The sequence below is a fragment of the Quercus robur genome, chromosome 12 (genome assembly GCF_932294415.1).
Source record: "Quercus robur chromosome 12, dhQueRobu3.1, whole genome shotgun sequence".
NCBI classification, from domain to species: Eukaryota; Viridiplantae; Streptophyta; class Magnoliopsida; order Fagales; family Fagaceae; genus Quercus; species Quercus robur.
In genome coordinates, this window is record NC_065545.1 from 6854596 (window position 1) to 6867121 (window position 12526).

At 34.6% G+C, this 12526-nt stretch overlaps 1 protein-coding gene across 1 annotated transcript; it reads left to right on the plus strand.

The window, feature by feature from the left end:
• The first annotated feature begins 273 nt into the window (after window positions 1–273).
• Window positions 274–9679, plus strand: LOC126710000 (synaptonemal complex protein 1-like). Its single transcript, XM_050410382.1, has 19 exons — window positions 274–532; window positions 624–673; window positions 851–1058; window positions 1141–1266; window positions 1437–1535; window positions 2847–3523; window positions 3607–3855; window positions 3935–4063; window positions 4147–4215; window positions 4286–4396; window positions 5333–5440; window positions 5517–5627; window positions 5712–5798; window positions 6533–6622; window positions 6728–6835; window positions 6976–7062; window positions 7211–7273; window positions 7700–7800; window positions 9389–9679. Exons 1-18 carry the CDS (start codon window positions 376–378, stop codon window positions 7796–7798), a joined length of 2628 nt encoding a protein of 875 aa, XP_050266339.1. The 5' UTR covers window positions 274–375; the 3' UTR covers window positions 7799–7800; window positions 9389–9679.
• The last annotated feature ends 2847 nt before the right edge of the window (window positions 9680–12526 follow it).

Genomic DNA, 12526 nt, shown 5'->3' on the forward strand with positions numbered 1-12526 from the left:
ACAATGATTGAATTGGTATTAGCTCAATAACATAAATATAATATATAAGGCATTAATGCGTAGAATTTATGTAATAAAATTTAATCTAAAAAAAATAAATAAAACTTCGGCATTGATTGCCACGCTGATCAAGTAGAGTCATCCACACCATAAAACATTTAAAACCCATTAACCGTCAATATGCCTCACGTGATAGTACACGTGTACAACCCGGTTACTATATAAACGCATCGCCTTGGCGCCCAAATCATTTGAACTACACTCTGAAAAACCAGAACTCAAAAGAGTTCAAGAGAGAGCGAGCGAGAGCGAGAGAGAGAGAGAGATAGAGAATTTTTAGGGTTTCATAGCTGTAATTAATCTACGATTTCGAAAATGCAGAAGCTAGGGTTTCCAAGCATGAAGAGTTTGGATCAGTTCAAATCCTTCGCAGGATCTGCCACAGGAACCGCGAAGAGCTTCTCATTCTCTTCGCGTCCTGCTTCGGATTCAATCTCATCAGGAAGTTTCACGAATTTGAAGCTCACAGCAGGTTTTGATCAGAAAATTTTGGTTGTTTGGTTTATTTTCTCGGAAAATTGAGCACATTTTGTGACTTGTGTGGTTGATTTGTTTGTTTGCAGAGAAGTTGGTGAAGGAGCAAGCTTCCGTGAAGACTGATCTGGAAATGGCGGTATGATCTCTCTCTTTCTGAGCGCGCGTGTTTGTTTTTGTGTCTGTGTGTGCGCACTTTTGTTTTTGCATGTGCCTCAATTTCTAAATCATTGTTCAATAATTACAGTTTTCTATTATATATTTGTAATTACTTTGAATCAAATAGTAATTTGGTTCAAAATTTTAATAATTTCAGAACAACAAGCTGAAGAAATCGATGGATAATATCCGTGCATTAGAGGAAAAATTGCAGAATGCTTTCAATGAAAATGCTAAGCTCAAGGTGAAGCAGAAAGAAGACGAGAAACTCTGGAAAGGATTGGAGTCTAAATTCTCTTCAACTAAGACTCTGTGTGATCAACTCACCGAGACCTTACAGCACTTGGCTGGTCAGGTTCACGATGGTAGGTTTTACTTTAAGCTCTTGAACCTTTAACATTGTGCTTAACGATCACAGTTGTAATGGTTGTCTACCTTCGTTAACAGCTGAGAAAGATAAGGAATTCTTTGAAGAAAAACTATCCACAAGTTCAATCGCTCTTGATGACTTGAACCAACAAATGCATGATCTGTCCCTAAAGTTAGAGTCTACAGAAGAAACTCTTGGAATTCGTGAGTGTTCTCATCCAAAATATATTTCCTGTAAAATATATTCAGTTTCTAAAATGATAATCATTCGAGTTAGTTAATTATAGATATAGATTTGTTTTGAAGATAGTGTGTTTGGTTGTTTGCGCCATGTTGTTCTGGCATTCGGTATTGTGATTGAATATTGCTTACAGGTGGAAAGGAACTCGAGGAACTCAAAATGGAGAAAGAGGAAAAAGATAAACTTTACACAGATGAAATGTGTAGGACTGCCAATCTCATAGTGGAAAAAGGTAACTATTTTCTTGGCGGAGATTTTAGGTGGTATTTGTCATTTATGTTGCTAAAGACTCAGAGCTTGTTCCTTCTTTGGACTGCTGGTTCATACTGAAATTATGAGATTAATATTATAACTGAGCAAATTTAGTTCACAGCAATTCTAGAGGAAGTTCAGTAGGCTTTGATTCCATCATCTGTTTATTACTTTGGAAGATATTTGAAGTTTTAGTATCAAAACAGCTTAAGATTTGCATATACTAGGTTCACTTTCACAGCTCAAACTCAGAGTCTAGTCACTGTATTTCACTCTTTCCTGTTTGAGGAATTATCCAATTTTATCATTAAAATTTTAAAATGATGTGAATTGGTGTAATACTATCATATTTTCATATTGTCACAGTCATTATTATTATGGTTGTTATCACTATTAGCATGTCTCCTTAATTCATTATTCTGGAGTTAAATTGAAGGGATTTTCAACTTTATTGTTAGTACCAAGTATTATTACTAGTTTAAAAGTTAAACATAAAAATTAATTTACCATTGGTAGCTCCCCTACAACATGTTTTAATGTTTAATTAAAAGAAGAATAGAAAAATGAGAATTGACCAAACTGATTGGTACATAAGCTATTCTTATATGTTCATTAGCAGAAAGATAAAGATAGGCTTTGTTCTACAGAATTGTTTCCCCCTATATATAACTTTTTTCAGGAGTCCTCCTAAAGCTTCTTATTTTAATGGACTGAGAACTAATCAATTTCCTCCCTAATTGATTATGTTTGCAAATATATAAATTTGTGATATTACTATGCTTGAATATAAGGCAAACCTTTAGCAATGCTTGAGGCCATAAGGGGATCAAACCCCTGTGTTATTATCAATGTTTGACCGTGGTTCAAGTTTCTTTAAGATTCTTCTCATCAATATCCTCTGACTTATGGCAAGGAGCATAGTTGCTCAATAATTTTCTACCATTTACTCTAAGATGCTTAGCTTTGTCCAAAACTTCCCAATCATGCGAAATGAAATGCTAATTTGCTTGAATCTTTGACAATTTCTATCATTCATACGTAACCTCAGTAGGTTCTTTCTTAATGGAGCTGAGATATTGTCTCCTTGAGAGGTTCTTCATATCTTTGCTTCCAGCTGAACAATGACCTTGTCATTAAAGGCATACCTGTGAGGTTTTTGTCTCATGTTGAGCCAACCAAATCATGATTGCACCTTTGTTCATTTTGATTGGGTTTTGACGAAATTTCAACTTCTATTTGTAATCAATGGATTTCTTTATAAATAAGTTTTTTCATGATTTTTTTCATACAGATGCGATGATTGAGAAGTTTGAGGCAACTGTAGCTGCCAATAGATTGGCGACAGAGAGTTTGAACTCTAAATTGGAAGAGGTGCACCTTGAGTTGAAACTGAAAGAAGATGAAATTAAACAATTAATAATCACTCAGCAGAACTTGGAGAAAGAAAAGAGTGATTTCCAATTGTGCAGTGAAGACTTAGCTAAAAAATTAGATATTTCATTCAAGGAGATAAGAAGCCTCGAAGGTTTGGTCCATGAGTTTGCTGCACAGTTGGTTGAATTGGACAAAAAAAGCTTAACTTTTTCAGACAAGTTTGATCATCTGAACTCTCTTTATGACTCTTGCCTTAAGCTGGTCCAGCAGGAGAAAGACCTTGCTGCAACGCATGCCAAAAAACAATATGATCAACTTCATGATAAGTTCTTATGCACAACATCAGAAAAAGATGCATTGCAACTAGTAAATCAGGAATTAAACAATAAGCTCATCGAACTTCAGAAAGTCCAAGAGTCTGTTATGAAACATCTTTCAGAGGAGTGCCGTTTAGCAGGGGAGAGAATTCAAAAATTGGAATCTGAAGCAGAAACTCTGGTCTCAAAGAAGATTGAAACAGAAATGTTGGTGTCCAAATTAGAGGAGAGAATTGATACTCTGTCAGAAAGTTCAAGAACATCTGAGAATAAAATGGTCTGTAAGTTTTGTTTACTCATTTATGCCACATTTTAGAATGCTTTAGTGCTTTACTGAGCTTGTTTCATGATATATTGCAGCAAGATTTATTGCTGAAAATTTCAGCATTAGTAAGTGAGAATAAAGATAATTCAGAGAAATTACAGTCAGAGATACAGAAAAAAGCAGAAGAAATAGATATTTTGCAAAAGGATAGTGAGAAACATAAGCAGCATGTAGATTTGCAAGAGAAACAAATCAGTCAGCTGCATGATCTCTTAAAGGAAAAGGAACAATTTATAATGCAATGTGAGGAGCAAGAGAAGAAGCTGGAAGATCAAGTGAAAGAGGTTTTAAAAGCAGTTATATTTTTAAAATAAATAGAGTTATGAGAAATTCTGAATACTAAGATCCTGTTTGTTATTGCAGAATCAGGAATTGTTGATTGCTGCTGAAAGTAAACTTGCAGAAGCTAAGAAGCAATATGATCAGATGCTAGAGAGTAAACAATTGGAGTTGTCAAGGCATTTGAAAGAGATTTCTCAGAGAAATGATCAGGTTTTGTTTTAAGCCCTTTAGCACATGCAAATACTGAGTTTATGCAAGTACCTTTACACTGATACTCAGCTGAAATTGATTAGGCAATCAATGACATAAGGAGGAAGTATGACGTGGAGAAGCTGGAAATTGTTAATATGGAAAAAGAGAAGGTTTGCTCCTTAGCATCATTTTTTGCAATATGCTTTGTGAATCATGATTCTCATCCATTTGAACCTTCAGGCCGACAAAATTGTTTCAGAAATGGAAAGAAAATGTGACCAAAAAATCACAGAGAGCAAAGAAGAATCAAGGCAATACTTGATGCATGTTCAGGAGGAACATGCTGCTCTGGTATGCATCAGAAAAATTGTCTTTGATCATTCTGCTTCTGCATATGCTGCATCAATAACATTGGATTTGCTATCTTATGTGATTATTGTTGTAATTTATTACTTGAATTTATTCATCTCAAATATCTTATATTTTCCCATGCAATCCCTGATATTATTAATATTTTTGTATGTTGGGGAGTAATTCTTCCTTATGTGCTAAAAAACATCACAGCCTACCTGTAAGATACAGGATTTCTAGTTGGTATCATCTAACCTTTTAATTGAGTTAATTAATATATTTTATATCAAATTTTAATTGAGTTTATAAGTTGTATTCTTTATGGATTGTCAGCCAACCTATTAGATAAGTTTATATGGAATTTACCAGTGAACATAAAATTCAATTAATAAAAATTTCCTGAGCTAAGCCTTGGCCAAACCTTGGAAATCATGGTGCCATAATGCCTTTCAAATCCTCTTAGTCATTATCCTGCTGCAATACTTCTTGATAAGAAGTACACCCATGTTGTGGCAATTCCACCCAGAAGGTAATGAGCTACTCCTACTGCATATCCTTGGACAATGCTCAAGGCTCTAGGTTGAATAGCAGGAGCAACTTTTGATTTATTATTCTCAGTTAAAAATGCATCCTTATCTTTGAATTGTAGTTTTCTTTCTCTTTTTTTTTTTTTTTTTTTTTGTGGGGGGGGGGGGGGGGTGGGGAAGTACTAACTTCTGAGGGACAAGTGTTGCAATCTTCTTACTACATCTGCTATATGACTTATCCCAATAAAAAAAAAAAAAAAAAAAAAAAAAAAAAAATCCTGCTATATGCATTGATGTTTATTCTGAGTTTTTTTTTTAATGAATGTTTATTCCAAGTTTTACAGAAGAAGCCTACACATATAATTTAAAATCTTCATTAATACATTGACCTAGGTTGTGTTCATTGTAGGTGAGTCGTATTCAACAGGAACATGACAGAAAGGAACTGGCACTTAAAGCTGACCACACTGAAGAGCTAAAACGTGCTGAACTTGAAGCTGAAAATGAATTGAGAGAGGTACATTAGCTTCAAGTTATTGACCTTTAGCACCCAAATTTGCTTCAATGGCTAATACTATGTGAGTTTTGTGCAGAAAACAGTGTCGCTCAGGAATGAACATGAAGCTCAGTTGAGAGCTTTGAGATGTGAGCATGAAGATGAGTGCAGAAAGCTGCAAGAGGAGTTGGATCTTCAGAAGTCCAAAGTATATATTTCCAGAAGTGCTAATCTGATTGCATTACCTCCACCAGTTCACCTTATTTTAAGTTTTGCATGTATTATATTACAGGAAGACAGGCAGAGGGCTTTGTTGCAATTGCAGTGGAAAGTGATGAGTGACAAGCCAAAAGAGGACCAAGAAGTGAACTCAAAAAAGGTTAGCTTCTATGATCAATAGATTCCACACTCATGTTTGCAGATTTATTTTGATTAAAAAATACTAATCTTTTGTAAGGTAAGTTAATTTGACTATCTCTGTCACATCTGTTAGTGGCTTTTAGGTAGTTAAAATCACTAGTTTATCATTTAAAGTAAAAACACATAGGAGGGAAATAATAAAGTTATACATGCTTAAAAGTTTATTAAAAATTTCAATTTCTGCCTTTACATTCTGCACTCAGAAAAGCTTCATTTAAAAAACAAAATTGTTTTTTTTTTTTTTTCATTTTATGTGATACAAAATTTTGTAATACATACTTTTACAACAATTTCTGGAAATTATTTTTCTTATTACAACTTCCAAGGATTTTCTTATGTTGCACCAAGAGGAGCTGGAAAGTCCTGCAATTATTGCAACATTTGAGCCAAAAATTTTATTCAAATGGCAATATCATCTTTGCAAATATGTTACCATGAGTTTATTTCAGTTCTTAGATATTCGTTTTTTAAGGGAGGTAGAGTGTACAGAGAGTGATTTGTATTATAACTAATTGCAAATAGTGGAATATCTAGTTAACATAACTCTAATATTCTGTATAGCTGGTGGCAGAACATATTGTAAAGAGTTTGCTTTGTGTAGGTTTGGAGTGTAAAATTTTTAAAGTCACAATTTATCACAATGAATATGCAATGTGTGGTAACACACCATTTTCAACATGATCAATTTGATAGGAGCACTCCATTTCATCAATCAAGATGAGAAATTCTGCAGGCAGCAAAAGAAGTCAGCATGCTCTGGAAAGACCAGAGGGCGAAGAGAAGGTGACACAAAGAAATGGCAGATCATTGTGCCTGCTTTCACAATAATTTTTGCTTTAGAGGAGATATGACAGTCACTTTTTGTCTGTCTTTTTTTTTGTGTATAAGGAATCTCCTCTCTTGGGAGCAACACAAACACCGGTGTCAAAGTTGCTGAAGAAAGTAGAGAACGTAAACACAGGAAGTGTAATGAGTATTCCTAAGCATCATAAGAAGGTTAGTTACAGAGAAATTTGAGTTGGCTGAAAACAGATAATAAATATTTGATGGTTCAAGATGTTAATATAGATTTATAATATATTTTAGTTGGACTCGTGCCTATTCTAACCTCTAAATATATACTTCACGGATGGCAGGTAACTCACCATGAGTATGAAGTTGAAACTTCTAATGGCAGAACAATTACAAAACGAAGGAAAACAAGAAGTACTGTCATGTTCGAGGTATGTACTGGCCCATCTGGCAGCACCATCAAGCCTAAGAATATTTTTTAACAGAATGCATTTGTTTGTAAACAGATTGGCTTCTAGCCTTGCATATTCCTTTTAAATAAGTTTCCTCATGCTGAATTTCCTTGTTCTGTTATGCCAGGACCCAAAAAAACATAAAAAGTTGAATACACCAAAAGCGAATACCCCCAGAAGTTTTGTCAAGGTAGCTAGAATCTAAATTAATTATTTCTGAACTTTCTCATCTTTCAAAATATGTTTTGCATTTATTTTATTTTACCATTTCTGCTTGAAAACTGATTTTTTGGTAGAGCAAGACCAGTAGACCATAAAGAAAATAATATTTTTTTTTCCAGATTTTCTTCCTCATATTCATTTTTCATTACTTAAGTTTCTTACCAATGACATTGGAAAGGGAGCCTTAGGTCACCCTATTAGGTTTGCAATTTTTCATTCTTGAGTTGTTTATTTCTTTTGAATGGCTTTTGAGAGTATTCCAAGCACTTTCTATATAGTAAATGTGATGGTAGTAAACCATTTCAAGAGTATGCTTTATTGTTTAAATACTGTGCCATTGTATGAACTTCAGTTCTGCATGTTTGAAGTTCTTACATGTCAATTGCTTATGCAGGGAGTCAAAGGAGGTCATCCACGTCCTTCGAACATAGGTGATTTGTTTTCAGAAGGGTCTCTAAATCCCTATGCAGATGATCCCTATGCATTTGATTAGAGGTATTTGCAATTATTCATTCTAATGGTAATTTTTGTTTTTGTTTTTAAAAAATGCTGTGACTCCCTCATTCTTTTTCAATAAGTAATACAATTTATTTTCCATTACTTATATATATAAAAAAAGAAAGTAATATGATGGTGAACACTTTTCAGTGCTACTTCCTCATTCTTAATCATAATGAAAACAATTAGCCTTTGAACTTCCTTTAGCCGTTGATCTTTATAACAAACCAGATGTTTTCTTATCATAACATTTAATTTTTCTGCATCCAAGCCATGCTAAGGCAACTAAATTCTTGAGATTCATAATCTATTCGAATTCCACCAAAGAGTTCTGCAGGCACTAGTTAATGTGGTTATACAATCAACTCCTTAAACCTCTTTTACCTTAGTCAATAGCCTGATACATATTGGCAGTGTTTTATTGAGTGCTTATGTATTTGTGTTCCATTGCCTGTTCCTATGAGAAGACATAATAAGATAGATCTCCATGATTCTGTCATCACTTGCATTATGGCTCAGTTGAAATTACTTTCCACCAAGGGAAGATGAAGCATTTTTTTGAAACTGTTAGCAGCTGAAGGTGATGGCTGGGAACCTATCCTATTAGCTAGAGCTTAGTGCTTTGGGAGCAGCTAGTGACTAGAGAAAGAGCAAATCCAGTCCCCTAATTAAATTTTTAAGGCAGGCTTAATGAGGGCCCTGACGCTGCATGTATCATGTTTTACTCAATTAGATCTGGCATGGCTTGGTTAGACAATGCTCTGACACTGCACATAGGTGTCCCTTTTTTTTCTTTCAAACGAAAGATCTCTTGCTTTAAGTCACAGGGCCTGTCATCCTTTTGCACTACTGATGTTTTTGATGGATTATATATTTCTCAAATATCATTTTGGCTAGAATTGGTAGGTGAGAAAATTTTCTAGAAATAAGAATAAATTGTACATTATCAGCTTCAGGATTTCAGAATTTTGACAATTTGGTGGAATGTCACCACTTTTTTTTTTTTTTTTGAGAAACGAATGTCTCCACTTAAGCCAATATGAGTGTGGAATCTCTTCATTCTCATAAATAAGATTATTTAACAAATCCTAGTGTCCTTTTCACTCCTTTGATGATGATGACACTCCAATGAAGATAATCCTGTTTGGATTTTGTTATTGAACCCTCTTTCTTTCAAAGGTTTCAGCATTGCATTTAGGCATACGACAATGATCACTCCAATGAAGAGAATCATGTTTGGACTTTATTATATTAGCTTTTTCCTTTCAAATTCAACACATATAGCTCAAATGTCCTTTTTTATAATTATGATGAAAAATTGAATTACTTTTAAGAAGGTTATGGGATAACCTGCATGAAACTGATAAATCATATCTAGAACATATTGCCTCTGTTTCTTGGATAGTCTGGATTGCTTATAATTGTTTTGTTTGATATGATCTTGGTTTGGCCATACCCAGATAATTCTCACTTTGGTTATATCTCTTTGATTGAATTTTTATCTTGCCGCAAATAATTATAGAATACTTAAGGATTGCCATGTGGATAAGATTGAAGCATTAGAACTGTTTTTTTTCTCTTCCAGGTCAGAAATTCTTTTTGGGATTCTTTTGAACTGCTTCATTGATAGCAGAATGGCATTGTGGTAGATGCTGGTTCTTCTCTTAACACTGTAAATACGAAGGACGCCTGCTGTTTCACTTTGCTGGTTCTGATTTGATCACTTTGTCACTGATGGACGTTAAACACTTCATCTTTTGTAAATGAATGCTTTGATTTTTGAAGAATGACATTACAAAATTTCGTAAAAAAAGTGGAATGTACTTAAGGCTGCAATTAGTATTCCATATTTGTATGATTTGGTTAGCCATCAATATATGGGCGTATCTTCCCCCGATGATATTTTCATAAAAGGCTCATCAAACTATCTTCAATCTATACACTAATTAATACTGCTTCACGTTTTTGTTCTTGGTTGCTGGGAGCTTTACACTTTTTCACCCAAACCCCAAATTTTGGCTAGAAGTTTGGTAGCCAAAGCCAGGATAACATAATAGTGAAGGGTTTGTATGGTAGGATGGGGTCTAGCAGCTTGAGATTTCATTACATACGTGTGATTAAGGAGTAAAAAGGATTTTTTTTTTAAAAACAAAAAAAAAAAAAACCTAGTGGCCATGCGGGGTGAAATAGTTCATCTGTAGGGCAATGTAGCAACATAGCATATTATAAATTACCAATTCACTACAAGTAGAAAGTACAAGCAAGGATATCTACCAATGATATGCTCATTGCGCTGAAGATCCATTTGTTCAAAAGATATCTTGTTATAAGAAAGGAGAGTTTAAAATGGTGAGCTTCCTTAAAGAATGTCAAACGGAAATGACGAGATTCCTTAGAATTTCAAACGAACATCCACATGTTCCAAAAAAACAACTATAGAGCTACGGGAAACCCTCCCCAATTCTAGTGCAATATTCAAACAAAGTTCACAGTTTCAAAAGTCCTACGGTTTCTCTCTTTCTCTCTCCAAATGGTCCAGATTATATAATGAGGAGTTGCCTGCCAGACAACATGGTTTTGATGTCGACCAAATGCTCCTCTCCTGTAAACAAGTTTATCACACACCTTGGGATCACCCATATTACTCCAAAAACTGTAAATGCAAGGAACGACCATTGAGATGTAGGACAATGAAGACGCAAATGCTGTATTTTCACAACTATAAACATTATACATCTATTACCATCTTCCTCCTAATAAGATTATCCAAGGTTAGTATGGAATCCAAGGCTGCTTTCTACAAAAGAAAGCCACCTTATACTTATGAGGTACCTTGCTACGCCCACACACCTTTCCAGGGGAACGTACATGTAAACACATTTCACGGATACTCATAATAGGATCATATGCTAAACTGTCCTTTCCCAACTAGAGTCCAAAATAAGTTGAATCAGATCCATTAATTCATTTGCCCCTTTTAGCTTACCAATCATGAAAGTCCTTGATGGATCTTAGGTTCTAGCACAAGTTTCTGTTATTCCTTCCAAAAGTAACAAGAAAGTGTACATAAGCATCCTTCTCCACAGCAATAAAACATAACTCCAGGAACAAATCCTTTAATGAATGATCACCACAACAAACTTCATGCCAAAACCTGATTCTCTTACCATTCCCTACCCAAAAAAGACAAGTAAACATAGAATCTGTCCCAATTGGCTTGAATTTCTTTCCACAAGCTACATCCATGAGGTTTACTTACTGCAAATGTAGTTTTGTTTTCCCAATTTTCCCCATATTTTTCCATAATAACCCTGCATCAAATTTGCTCCTGATCTCCATAACTACTAACCCTACATAGTGTGGTTAAAAGCCGTGACTTTCCGAACCCCTAACCCCGTATACTTTATAGGATAGCACACCTTATCCCTGCTCACTAAATTAAACTCACCATCTTCCCCCCCACTCCCCTCTGAAAGGAAATTATGTACGATTCTCTCAATCATGTTAGTCATGATGAGAAGGAATGGTAAAAAGAGACAAGAAATAAGTAGGTAAGATGACCACCTTTGCACATATACAACTTCTTCCACCCAACCAACTATTTCTCTAGTTTTCCCAATACAACATTCCAAATTGTAGTTGGTTTATATAGTGTCCCTAACATCACCCCTAAGTAAACCATAAGGAAAGATCCCACCTTACAACATAGAAATTAAGCCAAGTATTTTGCACTATCCACTCCCCCATGAAACTAACCACCAGACTAATGGGCCAAAAATACCTTAAACTTTGTGTTCTAGGTTTTTTATATGTCAGTATATATGGCACTATTGATGAACAATTTCCTCTTATCAATCTTAATATGACCTACCTTACTCTTCCCAAGTTCCTAAATAATCCTTAAGACCTAGAGAAGATAAATTAATCTTCAGCTTGGAAAACAAGTAAAAAAAAAGTGTTATCATGCAAATCAATGCATTCCTTTATAATATTAAACCCTGACAAAGAAAATGGCCCCCCTCCAAAGGGACAGTTTATTTACTTTGATCGGGATTATGCACGTGCAAGTAAGACAGATGATGATTGTGACCTGTTAAGAAGAGTTAGATATTACTGAATTAGAGGTAAATGAATGTAAAGGCAAGCCATATATGTCATATGAATAGCTTAGGGATGGAAAGTACAAACAACTCAATTGCCGCATTTAGATGCCCCTTACGTACTAGTAAGAAGAAACAAGATCACTATAAAAGGTCTACATAAGCACGTTTGGGAAGTAAGTAATGATTTCAAAAAAGGAATTGAATAGATAAGGTGAATCACCTTGCCACAGCATGGTTAGAGGCTTAGAGAAGCTGGACTTCTTCGCAGCTTTTGACCTCTTTTAGTTATTAGTAAATCTAGTCATTGACTTGTTTGATGCACGAAGAAGTTTCAATTACTTCTTTAGATGTGTTTATATATATATTGGAAATATTTTGCTATCACATTTTTATTCCCTTTTCAATTAGTATAAAGAAATGATTGGATCCATATGTCCCATTTCTAACAACCAAACTAAGCAGGAGAATCCAAAAAGAACTCGCAAGTCACAACCATGCGTGGAAAGAAAATAAAGAAGCAATTAATTGATTTTTTGTTCAGGGAAAAAAAAAATGATGAAGTGGCTAAATAAGGGAGGAAAAAAAAAATATAAACCAAAGTTCAAAATTGTTGAGTAAAA